This window comes from Prionailurus bengalensis, chromosome D1, assembly GCF_016509475.1.
Source record: "Prionailurus bengalensis isolate Pbe53 chromosome D1, Fcat_Pben_1.1_paternal_pri, whole genome shotgun sequence".
NCBI lineage: Eukaryota > Metazoa > Chordata > Mammalia > Carnivora > Felidae > Prionailurus > Prionailurus bengalensis.
Window position 1 is genome coordinate 66,645,091 of NC_057346.1, and position 21,599 is coordinate 66,666,689.

A 21,599-nucleotide genomic window follows, 5' to 3' on the forward strand; every position below is an offset into this window, starting at 1 on the left:
ATCAGAGATTCCTGCTCCTTTTTAAATGATTTCAGATTTGAGGGCAGAAATCTTTTGGAGTGTTTACCAGCAGAAAAATCTTAATTTTACTTGACCAAAAGAAAAATAACACACTTTTATATGTGCGGGTAAATATCTATATCTATTTATCTACCTATACACAGAGATTTTTATATATTGCAAGAGTTGTTTGCTTAATTTGAACTCATTCTAAAAAAGCATCAAAAACAAAGGCTATTATTTCATTCTTGACAATTTAGAGGCCCTTTGGGTTCTGAGGTTGTATAAAGCAGGTATGAAGAAAAGAAATATAATTGGCAGGTTAGACTTTTTCATAAGCTTAGTTTATGAGAATAGTAATAGTAATATATTCAGCAAGTATATGTGATGCATATTATGTGCTAGACACTGGATTTTTAAAAAACATAAATTTTTCTTTGAAGTGTTACATAATAAATAAAATAGGAGATAAGCTTTTGGGGATTCTGGTGTTTTTCTAACATAATTCTTATTCCTAACTTTTTTTTTTCTTTAAATTTTTTTTATGTTTATTTGTTTTTGACACGGAGAGAAACAGAGCATGAATGGGGGGAGGGGAAGAGAGAGAGGGAGACACAGAATCTGAAGGAGGATCCAGGCTCTGAGCTGTCAGCACAGAGCCTGATGCCGGGCTCGAACCCACAAACCGTGAGATCATGACCTGAGCTGAGTCGGACACTTAACCAACTGAGCCACCCAGGCACCCCTAACTCTGTTTTTCTTTTGTATTTCTTTATGATATTTCTTTCTCTGCTTTTCTCAGCTCATTTTTAATATGCCCATCTGGATGATTCCTTCTTGGAAAGTTGTGCAATGATAAGTTTTGAATAATATTCAGATTCTCCTATATAAATTTAAGCTGGGAGTAGAAGATGCTATTCATAGGGGAAAAAAACCTGAAAGGGAAGTGCAGAAGGACTCTATGAGTATGATCCTAGGCAGAATTGAAGGATAAGACATTTCAATTTTCTATGTATTTTTGCACTATTTAATTTATTCCTTTTTGTATTTTCAGGAGAAAGGCCCTTTAAATGTCCCTTTGAAGGCTGCGGTCGGTCTTTTACAACATCAAATATCAGAAAAGTGCATATTAGGACACACACAGGAGAAAGACCTTATTATTGCACAGAACCAGGATGTGGGAGGGCATTTGCCAGTGCAACCAATTATAAAAATCATGTGAGGATACACACAGGTAACAGTTTCTGATTTCTTTGCCTTCCATCTTTCTTCCATAAACCCATTTCCAAGTAATTCCTTCTTCTCTCCTTCCTACCACTTGGCATGGTGGGGAGGGATTAAGCAGCTTAAAAAAACTTCACATTAGCATGTATACATTCATTTAGTCGGCAGACTGAGCATCTGTTGTGTGTTCCCCTGCCAGGCATCAGAGGTACAGAGACAGATAAGACATAGTCCAGAGCAGTAGAACTGGGGAGAGATGGCAGATATTTAATTGCTACAGAGTGCAGTTTCTCCCATTGCGTGGACAAGATGTTATGGGAGTAGAGAGGGGGAGCAGCCGTCTCTGTGGGAATGGAGAAGTATTCAAGGAAGGCTTTCCCAGGGGAAATTGACTTTTAGACTGAGTCCATCACCATGTTCCCTACATTATTAAAGTGTTCTCTAAGAAAACGGAAAAGACTGTGAAAACCCAGAGGCCTGGAAAAGAAAACCATAGATTAGAAGAAAAATGATATTTTGCTACTATAATTTTTATTCCTTTTAGGTCTTTAAGAGATTTGATTTTTACATGCTTGTGTTGTAGAAGGAAAACAGAATTCCTGTCTGATACTTACTGTATCATTGTGTGTTACACTCAGACATATACCCACTACTGAGTTCATTGACTGTTAAATAATTAGATAATTGGGGTTTTTTTAAGTTTATTTTTTTATTTTTGAGAGAGAGAGAGAGAGAGAGAGAGAGAGCATGAGTGAGGGAGAGCCAGAGAGAGACAGAGAGAATCCCAAACAAGCTACGCACTGTCAGCAAAGAGCCTGACAAAGGGCCCGAACCCACAAACCGTGAGATCATGACCTGAGCCAAAATCAAGTCACTTAACCAACTGAGCCACCCAGGCACCCCTAGATAATTGGTATTTTATCTATATTATCTTAATATTATGTAAACATTCCTAGTGGATTATAACACAGGTGCTTAAGGGCCTTTTTATGATATTTGGGGAAATTGGCTGGGATTTTTAGATGGGCTGAGAAAACATTATTTTACCCATTTAAAGCAAATGGAATATAGACTCATTACCTGAAAGTTTGCTGTTCACCTGTTTAATGGGCAAATTAGATTCCAATAAGAGGGATGCTCACATTAAGTTTAGCTATACTGATCTTTGGAACATTTAAGAAGAGCAGTGCTTTTATTTTTAATTAATTTTTTTTTAATGTTTATTTTTGAGAGAGAGAGAGAGAGTGCATGCATACAAGAGCAGAGGAAGGGCGGAGAGTGAGGGGGACAGAGAATCTGAAACAGGCTCCATACTGACAGCAGAGAGCCCAGTGTGGGGCTTGAACTCATGAACTGTGCCAAAGTCTAATGCTTAACTGACTGGCTCCCCGAGCAGTGTTCTTAAATGTGGCTGCATGTTGAATTCACTTTTTAAAAATAGAATTCTCCATATTCTATCTGCACAGTTCTGACATAATTTTACTGGGATGAGGCCCAGGCATCAGTTTATATTTTTAAAAACCCAGGTCTTTCATATGTGTACATGATTGAGAATTGTTGAAGTAGAGAGGTGTAGTAGGCAGTTAGAAATGTTGGTCTGACCCAAGAGGTAGAAAAGATTGACTAGTGATCATCAGGTAGATGATATAGTAAATGCCCGCATTATGCAGTAAGTAGAGTACAAAGATTCAGCCATGTAAAATTCAGTCCACTCTTGCAAGGTTGGTTAGATGACCCAGTTGAGGCTATGCAGATAACCAGTAGGGAGCTCCAAAGTGCAATTCAAATCCATTTACATCTTGACTGTGGTTTGGTGCCACCTAGTGGCGGTTTCTGCTCCAGCCTAAATATCAATGGGACTGGTTTTCTGTTGGAATTGCCTGCCCTTTCCGTGCCTGGGCTTGCCCTCAACACATGTCTCCCATGATCATCTACCAAGATAAGAGCTTTACCTTGCCCTAGTTTGAGACTATAGACTGGGCAGAGGACAGGAAGCAATTTCCCATTACTTTATATTCAAGACTTATGTTACAGATTATATTAGTGTGAGATTTTTTTTTACTATTTATGGGTGGTTTTACTGTGTTTGGAACCTTACAAGAAAATGCAGTTATCCAAGGAAGGTATAAAATGAGAATTAAGTAAGACATGCACTTGTATGCACACACGTGTATGGACATTTTAGAAATTATATGAATATGTCCTTTTAGATTTACTGAAGTGTTCAGACTATGTCTAGTAGACTTTCTAGACCTTTTTTATTATCCTTATAAAACCCTTAGGGAAAGCTGCATTTGTTATAGTTATCATTGCATTTATTATTGTCATTTTTAATACAGCATTAATGTTACTGACTTGTCTAGTTATAGGTAACAATAAATTAGTTTTATCAAGGCTTAGAGTTACCCTGGGCAACATCTCTATCCTTACTTTTCTCATCCCTTGAAATGAAGGGAAGAGTTGTATTCAGGCATGAGATAAGACTTAGAATGCAGACAGCCTTTTGAACAAAGACAAAATCATAGGGAGTCTTTTTTTGTGTTCTGCCTCGTAGCAGTATAGAAAGAGATTGGACAGTTCATTGGGGCACCTGGGTGCTCATTTGGTTAAATGTCTGACTCTTGGTTTAGACTCCAGTCATGATCTCATGGTTCATGGATTCGATCCCCAGGTAGGGCTCCATGCTGCTGGTGCAGAGCCTGCTTGGGTTCCCTCTCTCTCTCTCTCTCTCTCTCTCTCTCTCTCTCTCTCTCTCCTCCACTTGGACTCTCCCAAAATAAATAGATAATAAAACTTAAAAGCGGGGGGCGCCTGGGTGGCTCAGTCGGTTGAGCGTCCGACTTTGGCTCAGGTTTATGATCTTGTGGTTTGTGAGTTTGAGCCCCGCGTCAGGCTCTGTGCTGGCAGCTCAGAGCCTGGAGCCTGCTTCAAATTCTGTGTCTCCCTCTCTCTCTGCCCCTACCCCACTTGTGCTCTGTCTCTCTCTATCAAAAATAAATTGTAAAAAAAAAAAAAAAAGATTTGACAGACAGCTATTTTTGCCATTAGAGGCTTTTTTTCCCCATGGGAGGAATGGATTGATTATGCCTTCATATATATGTAAAAACTTCATATATGTAAAAGTTGATTTTTGTGTGTATGTGTGTATGTTCTTTACTTAGGTGAAAAGCCATATGTTTGTACAGTCCCTGGATGTGACAAAAGGTTTACAGAATATTCCAGTTTGTACAAACATCATGTTGTTCACACTCATTCCAAACCATACAACTGTAATCACTGTGGGAAGACCTACAAGCAGATCTCCACACTGGCCATGCACAAACGGACGGCCCACAATGACACTGAGCCCATCGAGGAGGAGCAGGAAGCCTTCTTTGAGCCTCCCCCAGGTAAGTGTTCTTTCCAATAAATCTCTCTCTGGGAATCAACAGCTACCATCATTTATGATGCATAGCATTTTCTCAGATCATAAAGTTTCATTCAAATAATCACACAAATATATAATTTACGACTGTAATAAGTGGTAGCAAAAAATGGTACTTGGTGCTGTGGGATGTATAAGAAGGGAAGTTAATCTAGCCTGGGAGGTTCTTTTTCTTTTTACCCCTGTTTAGTTCTCCTCTTGTTAAAGAAACAGAAAGATGGGAATAAAATGGATTTAGGAGACCCAGCTTGAATTGCTGTTTTTCTTCTGAGAAATGGCCAGGCTGTGGTGCCAGACCTCGGTCATGCTTACATACGTGATGAAGGGGTTTTTGCCTCTTGAATGTGGCTTCCGTTTGGCAAGAAAAGCTGTAATTATCCCTAAAGAAGCCCTGGAACCTTCCAACTTTGAGATCACATGTGTTTCAAGTGACAGTGGCCTGAGCTGCAGGAGCAGAGGACCCTGGCACACCTGGAGGCAGAGCAGGGCACGTGTTACCCACTGCCCCCCTGTTGTCTAGAGCAGTCTGGGCTTTGGTTTGAGTTGAAGTTGAGTGATGTGAGTTATTTTGCTGCTTAATAAAGTGACCCCTACGTATAATTGGATGTGAATGCAAATAGTTGCAATAAATCCCCTGCAAAAGCAGTGTGAGCCTTCTGGTATTTTTAAATTCAGTACAGGTTAGCTAGACACACTTCTTACATAGGTTAAAGTAACAGCTACTACGAGAGATCTAGAGAGCGGATAGGGGTTAATTAGGTGGAGACGCAGGGATTTCACAGGGAGGGGAAATAAGGAGCAAAGGTAAGAGAACATTCTGAATAGAGGGAATGGCAAATACAAAAAGCCCTGAGGTTGGGGAGAGCAAAGTAAATTGGAGAGACTAAAAGAAGCCTGGCCAGTGTGGCACTTCTGCCTGGGAAGGCAGTATGAAATGAGGCTGGAGAGCAAGGTAGGGGCAGCTAGGCTATTCGGGTGCCCTAAGGATGTTGATCTTAAGCATGAGAACGGCAGAGCACTCCCAAATAACTTTTAGTTGATTTATGTGCTATTAGGTATTGTTGTAAGGAGACAAAAACATTCATTTCATAAGAATAAACTCTTGGGGGAAAAAATATTTTAGAGGATCCCATTCTATGATGTCACGTAAGTAACTTAGCATAGGTAAATAGGTAAAGTAAGTGAGTAGGTTTTCTTAAAAAAACACACACACCCAATAAAACAAAGCCTGGGCCATCCTACTGTTTCACTGAGTACCTCCTAAACAAAGTAGACTTAAAAATTAAAAGAAATCATATTTTCTCATTTTTATATTGAAGTGTTAGAGAGTAAGGGAAAGAACAGATCACTCACTCCCTGCTGAAATGATTCCCTGTAGTTCTAATATGTTTTTTCAGATATCTGTCATGTGATGGTGAGAAAATAACAATTCCTTCAGTCCTGAATGCTATTGTACTTTCTAGCCAAAGCACTGTCAGTGGGCATGGTTAGAAAACGCAACAACTGCTGAATCCTTGCAGTTAGAAAGCAGGCTTTTTTTTTTTTTTTTTTTTTAAATAGGCTGGACAAGCTTAGGTTTTGAAATTCTTCCTTTCTAAAGCTTCTTCAGTCTTTTTCCTTTAGTGCTGATTTTTCAGACTGTCTGAATTTCTTGTATTTTAGAAAGTAGTCTGTAATATAATGATACAGATTTTATTTAAAAAATAATAAAGATTATTTTTCCAAGAATAGGGATGGATTTGTACTCCTTTTCTCTCATACAATTCTCTAGGTATGGTAGCCCATTGGAATAATGGTATATAAATAGCTGTGAAACAGAACAAAAAGACATGAAATAATGACTGGAGATTTTACCATGATGACCATAGCCATAGGAGTGCATGCATCAGCCACTAACTTTGAGAAGTACTGTTAAATTAGCATAAGTCCTTCTTTGAAGGAAGAAAAAAAACATATTTACCCTCCTTCTGGCTTCCTGGGAGGTGAAAAGTGATGAAAAAATAGATCAGCAGACTTCCTGGTTGCCAAGTATAGCACTAATGGACTGTTGAAATTGCTACTTGCTGGTTCTTCATGACCTAAGGAAGTGGATGGGTGCTCCTGTTCTGTCCCTTATTAAATGATTAACCTCTCCCCAGATAATGTGCCATTACATTGTCTTTACACAATGTGGTCATTGTGTACTGATGACTTGTGGTCAATCACTTGTGTTAAAGAGTAAGTAATTTAGTATTAGTAGGTTCTGTTTACACACCGTTCTGGTTTTGTGGCTAATGTTTATGAAGATTGTGTTATCATATCTAAAAGCTTCTTAAGTGACTGCAAGAACTTAGCATACTTGCCATGTTGGAAGGGTTATTTGCCAGGCAGTCTTCCTGTTCAGTACTCCCCCTGCCCCCAGCACACATGCACAGTATCACATAATTACTCCAATTAAGAATAAGAGTGGTCTCCCAAAATTAGAATATTTAAATTTGATGTGGAAAGGTTTGGTTTGGTCTGCTTTGATTTGGCTTGGCTTTACAAAAGTAAAGGTAGAGGAATTAAAAGGAGGTGCTAGAAGCCATGTGATTTGGACTATAACATGTATACACTTTAATTTGTATAAATGTCTCTCTCATATTTACAGTATTCTCTGTTTTTGAAATGCGAATCAAAACTATAATGTGATACCACCTCACACCTGTCAGAATGGCTAAAATCAACAACATAAGAAACAACAGGTGTTGGTGAAGATATGGAGAAAAAGGAATCCTTGTTGGTGGGAATGCAAACTGGTGCAGCCACTCTGAAAACAATATGGAGGTTCCTCAAAAAGTTAAAAATAGAGCTATTTTTAATCCAGCAATGACACTACTGGCTATTTACCTAAAGAATACAAAAACACTAATTCAGAGTGTTATACCAACACACTGAAATATTATTCAGCCATAAAAAAGAATGAAATCTTGCCATGTGCAACGACATGGATGGAGCTAGAGAGTATTATGCTAAGTGAAATAAGTCAGAGAAAGACAAATACCATACGATTTTACTCATATGTGAAATTTAAGAAACAAAACAAAGAGAAAGACAAATCAAGAAACAGGATCTTAACTCTGGAGACCAAACTGATGGTTACCAGAGGACAGGTGGATGGGTTGGGGGAGGGATTACATAGGTGATAGAGATTAAGGAGTGCATTTGTCATGATGAGCACCAGATGATGTATGGAATTGTTGAGTCACTGTGTTGTACACCTGAAACAAATAACAACCCTGTGTGTTAACTGGAATTAAACTAAAAACTTGGGGAAAAAGTAAATATTCAAAGTGATAAAAAAAAAAAAAAAAAGAAAGAAAGAAAATATCCTCTGTTTTCTAAACAGCTTGCTTGGTTGGTCAAATAAATGACTCATTTGTTTTAAATAGGTCAAAGTGAAGATGTTCTTAAAGGGTCCCAGATCACGTATGTTACAGGTGTAGAAGGGGATGATGTTGTATCTACACAAGTAGCCACAGTAACCCAGTCTGGGTTGAGTCAACAAGTTACACTCATATCCCAGGATGGGACTCAGCATGTAAGTATCCACCAAAAGCCAAACAAGTTAAATATTGTTTCTCTGAACATGGGCATGAAAGGCAGGTTGGGCCTTAATCGAGGAAAGCCTTGAATATCAGCTTGCAAGCAATGCTAGATCTCCTGAAGGCTTTCTAGTAATCTGCTGAAAGAGGCTACATACAAGAACATTAGGAGAGACAGGATGGTTGTGAGCCCAGCATTCCCATGGTGTTATTGGCGTAGCTCAAAGGTGAGGTGGTAAAGGTCAGAACCACAGTGAAATGGAGGGCTTGAAAAGTAAAGGATCTGTGTGAAAATATAATTCAGAGAAAGGATAGGATTTAGTAGCTGATTAGATCCAGGAGGTGAGATTGAGAAACCAACAGAGCCTTGGCTGAGGGGTTGATCATTAAAAGATCCTGGGAAGTCAGTGATGGGCAAAACTTATAAAATTTCCAAAGTGTGTCTCTCTCCCTCCCTGGAGTCATGGAAGTTCACTTAACTTATCTCCCAGAATTCATAGAAAGGTATCTTGATTTCCCCAGGAAAAGCAGTATAATGGTTATTCTCTGAACGTTTCTAGATGCCACTAGCCTAAAATAATCCAGACTTGATTTTATTTTTAGGCTCCAACTAAGGTTGTCTTAGTACCTGGTAGAAATGAGCATATGGGGTTCTTTATCCTCCTGTAACTGTCTCTTCCATGGAGAACTCTCTCCTTACTTGTCTCAGAGCTTACCTCCCATGATGAATCTGCCCTTTGTGTTGATAACTGTTACCATGCTGATGCTAACTAGGAAGCAGCACATATTCAGGATTGGAAAATTAAAAGTGCTTGTACCATCCCATTCATTCCCTTCCCCCTCACTTTTGATGGCACTAATTCCTCACCCTCACAGTATTCTTTGTCCACTGATTGCTGTGCAAGATTAAACATATTTACTAACCCGGTTTTAATTTAGCATCAATCCTAAGACTTTTTCTTGAATTAGATCATCACAGACAGAGGCCCTTTGGAAGTAATGTGATGTAACCTCCCTCACTCCCTCCCAAGAGAATTCCCCTCTCCAGGAGCCCCCAAACAGATAAGGCAGTTTCAAAAGAAGCAGCCTGTTCCATTGTTGGGTAATTCTAATGTTTATCAGACTGGAACCTCCTGCTATGTCAGCCACTCCTGGCTCCTCTCTGACCACATAAAGTGAGCCTCATCCCCCTTCATGTGTTCCAGAGCAGCTATTTTCCTTATCCCGATGTATTTTCTCCAGATGTAACCTTCCCATTTCCTTCAGGGATTAGATTTCTCTTCCATTCCTTTAGTCAGTTAAATAGCAAACATTTATGGAATGTCTACCCAATGCCAGATACTTTGGTTGGCTTAATGTGGGGAATATAGGAAGGGGGGGGGGGGTATCATAGTCAAGGAGGAGAGAGATATTTCTAAATGAACAATAACCTCTTATGATGGGTATGTAATTGAGGAATGTGTAAAGTGCAGTGGCAGCCTGGAGGAAGGAGTAAATGATTATTCCTGAAGGAATCTTGGAGACCCTTTTAGAGAATGGCCATTTAGTTGGATCTTTTTTTTTTTTTAACATTTATTCATTTTTTCCGAGACAGAGAGAGACCGAGCACGAGTGGGGGAGGGGCAGAGAGAGAGGGAGTCACAGAATCTGAAGTAGGCTCCAGGCTCCAAGCTGTGAGCACAGAGCCCAATGCGGGGCTTGAACTCACGGACAGCGAGATCATGACCTAAGCTGTAGTTGGATGCTTAACTGACTGAGCCACCCGGGTGCCCCCCATTTAGTTGGATCTTAAGAAGTTTTCATGCATTTGTCAGGCAGAGTGAAAGGAAGGGAAAAGCCAGGAAAATAGAAGAGAATATGACACTCTGGGACTGCAAATGATTAGTTGTGGCTGGAATGCCAGATGCTGGTTTAGAAGTAGTGGAAGATGAGTCTAGAGATGCTGTTAAAGGCCAGATTGCAAAAGGTCATGAATACCATGTAAAAAGTCTAAACTCTAGTGATGGGGGTCCCTGGGGATTTGAACAGGGAGCATAATGAAATTTGTTCTTTTAAAAAGGGGTCAAGGTAGAGGATGGCTTAAGAAAGGGTTAGACTGGGTACCTAAAAAGAAGTTGTATTATTGTGGAAAGTCAGACAAGGAAAAAGTAAGGGTGTGAATTGGCAGTAGAGATGGAGAGGAGGAAGTGCATTTAAGAAATAGCTTTGGGGCGCCTGGGTGACTCAATCGGTTAAGCGTCCAACTCTTTTTTTTTTTTTTTTAAGTTTATTTATTTATTTTGAGAGAGATAGAATGAGCAGGGGAAGAGCAGAGAGAGAAGGAGACAGAGAATCCCAAGCAGGCTCCATGCAGTTAGCACAAAGAGCCCCACACGGGGTTCGAGTCCACGAAACCATAAGATCATGACCTGAGCCAAAATCAAGAGTCAGATGCTTAACCAACTGAGCCATCCAGGTGCCCCAGGCATCCAACTCTTGATCTCAGCTCAGGTCTTGATCTCAGGGCCATGAGTTCAAGCCCTGTGTTAGGCTCTGCACTGGGCTGAAGTCTACTCGAAAGAAAGAAAGAATCAGTTTGGGGGTACCTAACTGGCTCAGTCGGTGGGACATGCAACTCTTGATCTCTTGATCTTGGGGTTATTAGTTGGAACCCCATGTTGGACATAAAGATGACTTAAAAATAAAATCTTTAAAAAAGAAAAAGGTTTTCTGACGATCTCTTTCTAAAGAGTTTATTCCATTATAGAATTCTTATTTGCTCCACAGAGTAGACTTATTTAAGGACTAGGCCTAGTCCTTACTAAAGATTGCCAAATATAACAAGAAACAGACTGATAATGTAAAATGCATTGTGTTGCAGGTCAACATATCTCAAGCTGACATGCAAGCCATTGGCAATACCATCACGATGGTAACGCAGGATGGCACACCCATCACGGTCCCAGCTCACGACGCAGTCATCTCCTCGGCAGGAACGCACTCTGTTGCTATGGTTACTGCTGAGGGCACAGAAGGGCAGCAGGTGATTGCTGTTTTTTTATATTAATCAATACATATATCATCAAAACTATTTCATAGATATACAGGGTAGTGTGGTGGTTAATCTCACACACTTTGGATTGAATTCCAGGTTTACGGCTTATTAGCCACATGACCTTCTGAGTCTGAGGTTTTCCTGCTCTGTAAAACAGGAGTGATTGTAGCATCTACACCATGAGGTTGATATAAGGATTGAATGAGATAATACGTACATAGTACTTAATATAAAGCCTAGGTATATATTAAGGGTTCATTAATGGTTCATAAAGTGTTCACCATAAAGTGAATTAGGAAAAATTCATCAGCAAAATTTATTTAGTATTTTGAATAATATAGTCACATAGTTCAAAAATCAAAAAGTATATACAGGTATGCAGTGAAAAGTCTCCCTCCTACCCCTGCCTCCATCAACCTCATTCTTGCCTCCATAGAGATAATCCACTGTTATTAGTTTCTTGTGTAGTCTTCCAGCCATTCATTAGGCATATACAAATAAATAGAAATAGTCCTCTTCTCCACTTTTGTTTTTCTTATGGTAGTAAACTATACTGTTCTTCACCTTGGGTTTGTTTTTTTTTTAACTTAATGAGACATCTAGAAAATGTTTCTATTTCATTATGTAGAGAGCTTCCTCATTCTTTTTTAAAGCTGTCTCATATTTTACCCTATGAACACCCTAATCGAAGTCTTGTGCTGTTTCAAACATGTAACTTTGTGCTCATGTGATTTTGCATATGGGTGAGTATGTCTGCCAGGTAAATCCTAGAGAGGAGTTGCTGGGTGAAAAGATACATGCATTTGTAATTGGGGTAAGTAGTGCCAAGCTTCCCTTCTAGTGTTGTACAGTCCACAGTACCACCAGCAGCATTCGAGAGCGCCTCTTCCTTCTGTATAGTCAATACAAAGGTACTAAACTTTTGGATTTTTGCCAATCTCATGTATCTCTCTGTAGTTTTAATTTTTCATTTCCCTTAAAATCCATGATATTAATACATTTTACATCTTCTTGTACTATGCTGACAGCAATGTTGAGATTCACTGCAGCTACCTTACCATGTTCAATGAAAGAGTCTGTCAAAATTAGTAGCTCTCATTCATTCATTTATAAATTCAATACCATCACAATCAAAATTCCAGAGGCTTTTTTGAAGATATTAAATAATCTCACTTTAAAATATACATGAAAATGCAAAGGACCTATGATAAACAAAACAAGAAAAAAGAACAAGGTTGAAAGAAAGTCTTCTACACCTTGAAATACAAAACTCAGAATCATAAAGCTTCTAGAAGAGAAGTGAATACTTTTGCAAACTTGGCTAAAGATTTCCTAAAAATGCACTACCAAGGAAAGAAAAGAACATAAATTGAACTTCGTCAAAATTAACTCTGCTGCCAAAAGACACCATTAAGAAAAGCCTCAAACTGGGAAAAAGATAAGCCTCTTAAGAAGAAGATAAGCCTCAAACTGAGAAAAATATATTCACGCTATATATATCAGTGGAATTTAGAATAGATAACAAACTTCTACAAATCAACAATTAAAAGATGAATAATAGGCCATAAAAAATGAGCAAAATTAACTTAAAATGTATTTTTTGAGGCGGGGGGGTGCACAAGTGAGCGAGGGGCAGAGAGAGAATCCCAGGAGGTGCAGAGAGGGAGAGAGAGAGTGTGAGAGGGAGTGAAGTGGGGCTCACCCGAAGCGGGGCATGGGCTCCTGAGCTGTGAGATCATGACCTAAACTAAAGTCAGATGCTTAACGACTGAGCCACCCAGGCACCCTAAATAAAAAATTTTTTAATGAGCAGATCATTTGACCACTCACTTGAACAGACCTCTCATAAAAGAAGACTCAAGAACGGCCAATGACACAAAAAAAGTGCTCAAAATGACTAAAATAAAAAAGACTTGACTAACATTTGGTAAAGATGCGAAGCAGCTAAAATATTTGTACATGCTAGTGGGAGTGTAAAATGATACAACCACTTTGGAGAACTGTTTGGTGGTTTCTTATACTCCACGACCCAGCAATTCCACTAGAATACATATTATACGATTTCACTTACATGAAATCCAAGAACAGACCAAACAAATCCATGGTGATAGAAATCAGAAAATGCTGCTTGACTGGGGGAAGGAAATTGATGGAATGGAATATGAAGGAACTGTTCTCTATTTTGTTTTAGGTGGTGGTTCCACAGATGTATCTAACTGTCAAAACTCAACAGAACACCTAAAGATTCATGCATTTTTATTGTTTGCTAATTATGCCCGATGCAAAAACAGAAACAAACTCGAAACCCAGCCACTAGCTTTCAGGCTGTCTTACGGAATGGTCCCAGTCATTTCCATGGCTCTAGGATTCCTGGATTGGGTGTATGACACAGCTTGGGTAAATACACCTTGTACCAGTTATAGTTGCAGGTCTGTAAGAATAGTGGCCCTAAACCAAGCATTCTTTTGTAGCTTATCTGTAGCCTGGGGACTAGGAAAATTTTAGGAGAGGCGGTTTTGAGGGCTGGAATGAAGGCAGGCAGCTTTCAGCAAGCAGGGATATCACAACAGGAGCGGGGGTTTCCCTTGAGGACCAGCTGCTGCCACATCTCCTGCTGCAACTGTAGGCCATTGGGCAATTGATGACTATCCACTTGGGGTGTCCAGACACCACCTTTGAATTATCTGTAACCCTTAAATTACCTATTTCTTTACATGCACAGGAAGAAAGCAGGTGGTCTTTCCCTGCCTTTTTTTTTTTTTTTTTTAAATTAAGGTCTTTGGATTTCTTAGCCTCAGTTTTCCAGGTGCCTTGAAAACCTAGTTAGCAGGTACAGATAGTATCTATTTTTGTTAATTTTTTTTGTTAATTTCAGATTATAAAAGTAATATATATTCTTAATGTAATAGAATAAAGAGTCTAGAAGTAAACCATCAAATATATAGTCCATTAAATCTCAACAATTTGGGGCGCCTGGGTGGCGCAGTCGGTTAAGTGTCCGACTTCAGCCAGGTCACGATCTCGCGGTCCGTGAGTTCGAGCCCCGCGTCGGGCTCTGGGCTGATGGCTCGGAGCCTGGAGCCTGCTTCCGATTCTGTGTCTCCCTCTCTCTCTGCCCCTCCCCCGGTTCATGCTCTGTCTCTGTCCCGAAAAAAAAAATAAAAAAAAAAAAATCTCAACAATTAAAATTTGACTAGTGGGAAAGGATGGTCTTTTAAACAAATGGTGCTGGTAAAAAAAATATCCACATGAGAAAGAATGATGTTGGACCCTTACCTTATATCATATATAAAAATTAACTTTTTGAAAGAAAACATAGATGAAAATCTTCATGATCTTGGATTGGGAAATATTTCTTATGTATGACAGTTATTTCTTATGTATCACAGCAGAGGCAATGAAAGAAGAAATAGATAAATTAAACTTGTTAAAAATCAAAAACTTTGCATTAAAGGCTACTACCAGGAGAGTGAAAAGACATTCTACATAATGAGAGAAAATATTTGCAAATTATGTTATCTGATAAGGATTAATATTTAGAATAAAGACTTCCTATAACTCAACAACAAAAAAACAAGCAATCCAATTTAAACATGAGCAAAGGACTTGAATAGACATTTCTCCAAGGAGTTTTACAGATGGCAAATTAGCATATGAAAAGATGCTCAACATCATTAGTTATTAGGGAAACACAAATCAAAACCACAGTGAGATACCACTTCACCCCCATTAGTTTAGGCTGTTATCCAAAAAACAGTACCAAGTGTTGACGAAGATGCAGAGACATCTTGTGCATTGCTCATAGGAATGTAAAACGGTGCCAGTACTGTGGAAAGCAATATAGCAGTTCCTCAAGGAGTTGAACATAGTGAGCATCTGGCTGGCTCAGTTGGTACAGTATGCAACTCTTGATCTTGGGGTCATGAGTTCAAGCTCCATATTGGTCTTAGAACCTACATAAAAAAAAAAAAAAAAAAAAAAGAGTTGACATAGAACTACATATGATCCACTAATACCACTTGCAGATATATTTCCAGAAGAATTAAAAATAGAGATGCAAACTAAAAATCAGCTATAATCTTTTGATGTTATAATAACTAGTCTCAACATTTAGGACTACTTACTTCGTGTGTGTGTGTGTGTGTGTGTGTGTGTGTGTGTGTATACAGAGTTAGGGCTATAATTTTGTATGCCTGTCATCCATCTAACACTACATTCTGAGCACTTTCTCATACCAATTAAATGTTCTTGTAAAAGGATTCTTATCATTTGTAAAATAATCTATCAAATGGAACTCATTAACTCATTCCACAAACATAAATTGTTGTATAAGCCTTTGATTATCTTCATAGGAACAAACTCTAGCATGGAATTACTGGATTAATGATATAAAGTATTTTAAGATGTTTGCTACATACTGCCAAATTTTCTTCCAAAAAGTTTTAACAATTGCACCATGGATCTAAAAGCTTTCTTGGTTCACTGTACTCTTCTTGCTAGCATTGAAGATTTTTAACATATTTGCATAATTCACAAGCAGAAGTTGAATTCTATTTTATTTTCATTTGATCATTAACGAGGTTGAACATGTTTTTCAGATCGACTCACAATCTATTTTTTCTTAATTGAGGTAAAATTTACAGTGAAATGTACAAATTTTAAATTTACAATTCAGTGAGTTGTTACACATACACATGCATATAACAGCATCCCCAACATTTTCATCACCCCCAGAAAGTTCCCTTGTCATCCCTTCCAGTCAATCCCTAGTCTTTTCAGTTTTCCTAGTTAAATGGAAATCTAATTTTAAGTCCCAACAGGTAGGGGTGCCTGGGTGGCTGAGTTGGTTAAGCGTCCGACTCCTGATTTCACCTCAGGTCACGATCCCAGGGTTGTGGGATTGACCCCCACCTTAGGCTCTGTGCTGAGCATGGAGCCTGTTTAAGATTCTGTCTCTCCCTCTACTCCTCTCTCCTGCTCATTCTCTCTCTATATAAAAATTTTTTTTTAACGTTTTATTTATTTTTGAGACAGAGAGAGACAGAGCATGAACGGGGGAGGGGCAGAGAGAGAGGGAGACACAGAATCGGAAACAGGCTCCAGGCTCTGAGCCATCAGCCCAGAGCCCGACGTGGGGCTCGAACCCACGGACCGCGAGATCGTGACCTGGCTGAAGTCGGACGCTTAACCGACTGCGCCACCCAGGCGCCCCTGTAAAATTTTTTAAAAAGTTTTTTTTAATTAAAAAAAAAATGCATCAGGTAAACAAGAGAAAATAGTACATATTATGTTTCACTGATCCCAACTCAGGAATAAATAGACATTTGAGATATGAATTACTCTACATGTGTAACGTACCAAGCAGCCACTTAGGGTAGGAGATCCTAAGCATGGTCACGTCTGTCCTGGTTAATGAAGCCTGGTGTAGCAGACCTACCTGCCAAGTGTCCTCTACCCTGTTATGTCATTGGTTCACATAAGCTTAGATAAATGCCTTCTTTTTGAGCCTCAACTTCTTCAAACAAAAAAGAGTCTAAGATAGACAATATAGAAGTTCTCTTCCAACTTTAGGCTTCTACAAGTCTGTGGTCAGAAGGGAGTTTTTCCTTTCAAATTTCAAGACAGTCCCTTGCATTAAATGGAGTTTAATGTATTTAATCATAGCTTTATTTTGTGTATTTTTTGTTTAAGGTCGCAATTGTGGCTCAGGACTTGGCAGCATTCCATACTGCCTCATCAGAAATGGGGCATCAACAGCACAGCCATCATTTAGTAACCACAGAAACCAGACCTCTGACCTTAGTGGCAACATCCAATGGCACCCAGATTGCAGTTCAGGTGAGTTCTGTAGCAGCTGTCCTCAGTCAACAGGAAGACTACTTCCTAGCTCTCAACCTTGCATATTGTGCTTTATTCAGAACCTTTAGGGGAGGCTGGGGACAGACTAATCTGTGTCACTTGGCCACTAGAAGGAAATTGCTGTGTTTGAGGTGGTTTCAAAGAGACTGGAACTTTGTTCGCTATTATCTTTACGTTTTTTAGGGGAATTTATAGTAAGAAAAATAAAGCTTCTGGTATACATCCCAGCATGCACCCAGCCAGCTATCTTTACTTTCAAAATAAGTCTAATTAAGCAGGATTCTGTAAAGCACTTGGAAATGAACCTAGTGTAAATGTAGACCCAAATTAGTCCTCTGAGAATCACTGCACAGCCCCATTTTATGTTGGGGGAACATCAGAAGACAGAAGAAACTATTCTTGGGGAAGTCACTGGATTCAGGAAGACAGTCTAGAATACAGATTACCTTTCCTTGGGAAGAGTTGTTTTTCATGTATTTACTTGGAAAAGAGTTAGAACACACTCAGGAAAATGCCAACCATTGTTTTTAATTTAGTTTATGGTATAGAAGCTAAAGACTCAGGAAGCTCTCTGAATACCTCCATTGGAAAAGATGAGCATCTTTTGTCCATTGCATGAGTGAAGGTTTATCAAAGTCCTAAAGGAAGAGGTGCCTGGTGGCTCAGTTGGTTAAGCATCTGACTCTTGATTTCGGCTCAGGTCGTGGTCTCACAGTTTGTGAGTTCGAGCCCACGTCGGGACTCTGGGCCGATGGTATGGAGCTTGCTTGGGATTCTCTCTCTCCCCTCTTCTCTGCCCCTCCCTTGCTGTCTCTCTCTCTCTCTCTCTCTCTCTCAAAATAAATATATAAGCTTAAAAGATATAAGCTTAAATAATATAAGCTTAAAAGAAAATCCTAAAGATAGATGGAACGCCTGCCTGACTCAGTAGGTAAAGCATGCAATTCTCAGTCTCAGGGTCATGAGGTTCAAGCCCCAGGTTGGGCACGGAGCCTACTTAAACAAAACAAAACTGCAAAATCCTAAAGTAAGAAACTACATTATTCTCCTGCAAGAATTTTTTGTGTGCTCTTAACGATTGGATCAGCAGTCGTATCTTAACGAGTCCAGGTGTCAGAATTACAGAGATTTTACTTCAGGCATATACTGTTTCTTCGGTATTATCTTGACTGTGGCTTTGTGTCTGTTCCTGTTTCAGCTTGGAGAACAGCCATCTCTGGAAGAAGCCATCAGAATAGCATCTAGGATCCAACAAGGAGAAACACCAGGGTTGGATGATTAATCCTCAGAACAGTGGAGCATCGCAGCAGGAGGAGCCTTTCACCTTCGGGCAGCAGACACCCAGGAACCCGGGCCCAGGAAAATTAGAATTTTTCCATTCCTGAAATACTGTACACGTTTTTATGCAAGAGTGGAGAACATTTTATTCTTGACACTTTTGTGTATATAACCCTTGGAATAGATTCCCAAACTGATTCATTGTGTACAAGGATGTATGAAATTAGGGCAATACAGTAAATTTTCATGTTACTCTTTTATCAGTTCACAAACTCCTAGAGTCCACATGCAAGATCAGCAAAGTCTTATGGAGTCTTATGATGGATTTTTAACTTACTGTGACAAATAAAATAAAGGCTGTATCTAAAATGTTAAAGGTTCTATACTTCAAACAATCAATTCCAGAAGCCATCATGGATAATAAAGGATGTAAAGCCTTCAAATATTTCCCCAAGTTAATAGAGTATCTGCAGTTTTTGTTCTACTGTATACGTGTCTGGTTTTTTTTGTACCTCACGGTTTGAAAACTATTCATTATAGTTTTCCATCCCTGTTAAAATACCAACTCTTCAAGCTGAAATGCTAGTTATATTGAATTGGATCCATTACATTGGATTATGTATAAAATAACAAAGTTTGGTTATTTAAAATTAAAAAGTTAAATCCAGTGCTTTGGTTTTGTTAAAGATTTTACTTAGCGTTCAGTTTTTTTTGTTACTGTTTTTTAAAAATAATGAACTATCAAAGTTTGACCATAGGCTGGAGCCCGGGATAATAGTGCTGTAATTGGACATGGCTTTCCTCTGAAAATTAGGTTAGTGGGTCCGTGTAAATTATTTATTTTTGCTTATGTACTTTTGTTTTAAAGCTTATTTACCCTAAAGTTTATTAATTTTGAATACAGCAATTTTTAAAATGTTACCTTTATATTTGTTTTATTAACGTGGTATGGGTGTGGGAGAGACTGTGGTAGAAAAGAGCACAAATGCCATCAGTTATAACCCAACACACATATATTGAGAGTATATTGTTTATCAAGCACAGAATAAGTATTTTTTCATACATTGTTATGCTCTTCTAACAATTTTGTGAGATATACGGGATTTATTATCCCCATTATCCCCATTTATACAAGGAGAAACAGAGGGTCCAAAGAAGTTGTGTCTCCACCCAGGCCCTCCGACTGTGAAGAGGCAAGGCAAAGACTTGAGAACCCAGGCTTTTTTTTTTTTTTTTTTAAACGCTTATTTTGAGAGAGAAAGAGTGCCCACACGCATGAGTGGGGGAGGGGCAGAGAGGGGCAAAGAATCCCAAGCAGGCTCCCCACTGTCAGCATGGAGCCCAATGCAGGGCTTGAACTCACGACACTGGGAGATCATGACCTGAGCCGAAAGCAAGAGTCGGATGTTAACCAACTGAGCCACCCAGGCACCCCAGAGAACCCAGACAGTCTGACCCCCATGTCCAGTATGCTTTCACCACACCACAACTGCCTTCTCAGATGATGCTGGCGGCAAAGATTATCAAGATGAGCTCTGGTATTTTCTGATTGCCCAATGACCAGAACACTCGAAAAACCATGTCTAATGTCAGAAATTTAGCTTAGGGTCCACCAAGTTCCAAAAAAGAAAGGATGGGGAGGCCTGCCCTGCAGTAATCATTCCTTCACCGTGTTCACTGTGCTTTGTTTGCCAGAGAGCTGAAATGCAGCTCTCATGTTTCATTTCAAGCTTTATGGTAAAAAAGGAAAAAATGTACTGTTGTATTTAATACAAATGTTATCTTTGATGAGGTTCTTTGAAGTCTTGCTAAAAAAGGGTCATGACTTACTTATCTGAAATGGGAAACCCTTCAGTGTTGGGCAGGCGACTGGTTGCTTTCGCTTCAAAGCTCTTCACAGATATTTAACATTAGAAAGGGTCTTAGTCACACACAGATCCTGTCTTCTCTCTTGCCTGAGACCTTAAAGCACACAAAGAACTCACAGCTAAGGCCTGCTAAGGCTCAGAAAGGGGCTGGTATGGGGAGGCAGAGGAAGAAGAGGATCTGCAAAGTCACAGGGTGGTGCTCTGGCCTCCCAGCCCCAGTCCTGGCTGCTGACGGGGCTCCTCTGCCGGGCCCAGCTAGGCCTGCTGTGCTTCCCAGGACCAAGCCCACGCTATCAGCCTCCCTGGGCCCCTTACTGCCTGTGCTCAGATTCCAGGCTTTCTCCCTCACCCCAGCTCCTTTGCCAGCTAGACTGGACAGGGCTGAGCTGGACTCTGCTGGCAGGCCTGTTTATCCCTCAGCTCCAAAGAAAATGCCTTCCTACCGGTACCAGAGAAAAGGGCAGAGGGACGCTGCCGGTTTGTCCCCTTCCTGCCTTCCTGGGGATGGGTGGTGGCACATTTCCCCCAAGGGAAGACTCCAGCTGATGTGCAGTTGCTAGTTAAGCTGGTGCAGGGTTTCTTCAGAGTGTAGGGTGCATAAAGGAGCCCTCCAAAGTTGGAAAGTCCCCAAAGACCCTTGATGAAACACAAGTACTTTACAAATGGAGCCTGTTGGAGCATAACTGCAATGGGATCCAGGCAGTTGCTCAAGGCAAAACTTAGTCTAAGAAAACCCCTCACTCTCCCAGACACAACCTGAGGCCACTACAGAGGAAAAGAACATTGCCTACAGTCTGCAGTCATTAAGAATTTAGGAAATAGAGTAAGAGAAGAACTTGGCTTCCTCAACTCTCCAAAGGTGGCAGCTGCCCCGAAGGCCGGACAGCTCTCTGTGCCCCTCCACCTCGGGGTGGTCATGTGGGTGATATCACATGCTGCCTTTCCTGCACGGCAGCTCCAGGACTAGGTAAGTAATGTCGGGAAACCATGCATTCAGCACTAAAATGGACTGGACTCCAAGGAATTTGTGTTCCAGTGTTTCCTAGCTCACATAAGACTGTAGACCAGTTGGGGTATGTGCGTGGCTCAGTCGGTTACGCATCCAACTTTGGCTCAGGTCATGATCTCAGGGTTCATGAGTTCGGGCCCCACATGAGGCTCTGTGCTGACAGCTCGGAACCTGGAGCCTGCTTCGGATTCTGTGTCTCCTTCTCTCTCTGCTCCTCCCCCAGTCATGCTCTCTCTCTCAAAAATAAATAAATATAAAAAGATATATATATATATACACATATATATGTGTGTGTGTGTGTATATATATATATATATATATATAAAAGACTATAGACCAG

At 39.9% G+C, this 21,599-nt stretch overlaps 1 protein-coding gene across 3 annotated transcripts in view; it reads left to right on the plus strand.

Annotated features, from left to right (window-relative positions):
- ZNF143 (zinc finger protein 143) overlaps positions 1-19,303 on the plus strand; it is a 55,791-nt gene extending 36,488 nt beyond the window's left edge. For all 3 annotated transcript variants that reach the window (XM_043580617.1, XM_043580619.1, XM_043580618.1), the window contains 6 exons: positions 1,055-1,234; positions 4,386-4,613; positions 8,059-8,207; positions 11,072-11,233; positions 16,937-17,083; positions 18,303-19,303. In XM_043580617.1, the coding sequence (XP_043436552.1) occupies positions 1,055-1,234; positions 4,386-4,613; positions 8,059-8,207; positions 11,072-11,233; positions 16,937-17,083; positions 18,303-18,386 (950 nt within the window). In that variant the 3' untranslated portion in view covers positions 18,387-19,303. The remainder of the gene's footprint in view (positions 1-1,054; positions 1,235-4,385; positions 4,614-8,058; positions 8,208-11,071; positions 11,234-16,936; positions 17,084-18,302) is intronic.
- Positions 19,304-21,599: the final 2,296 nt, after the last annotated feature.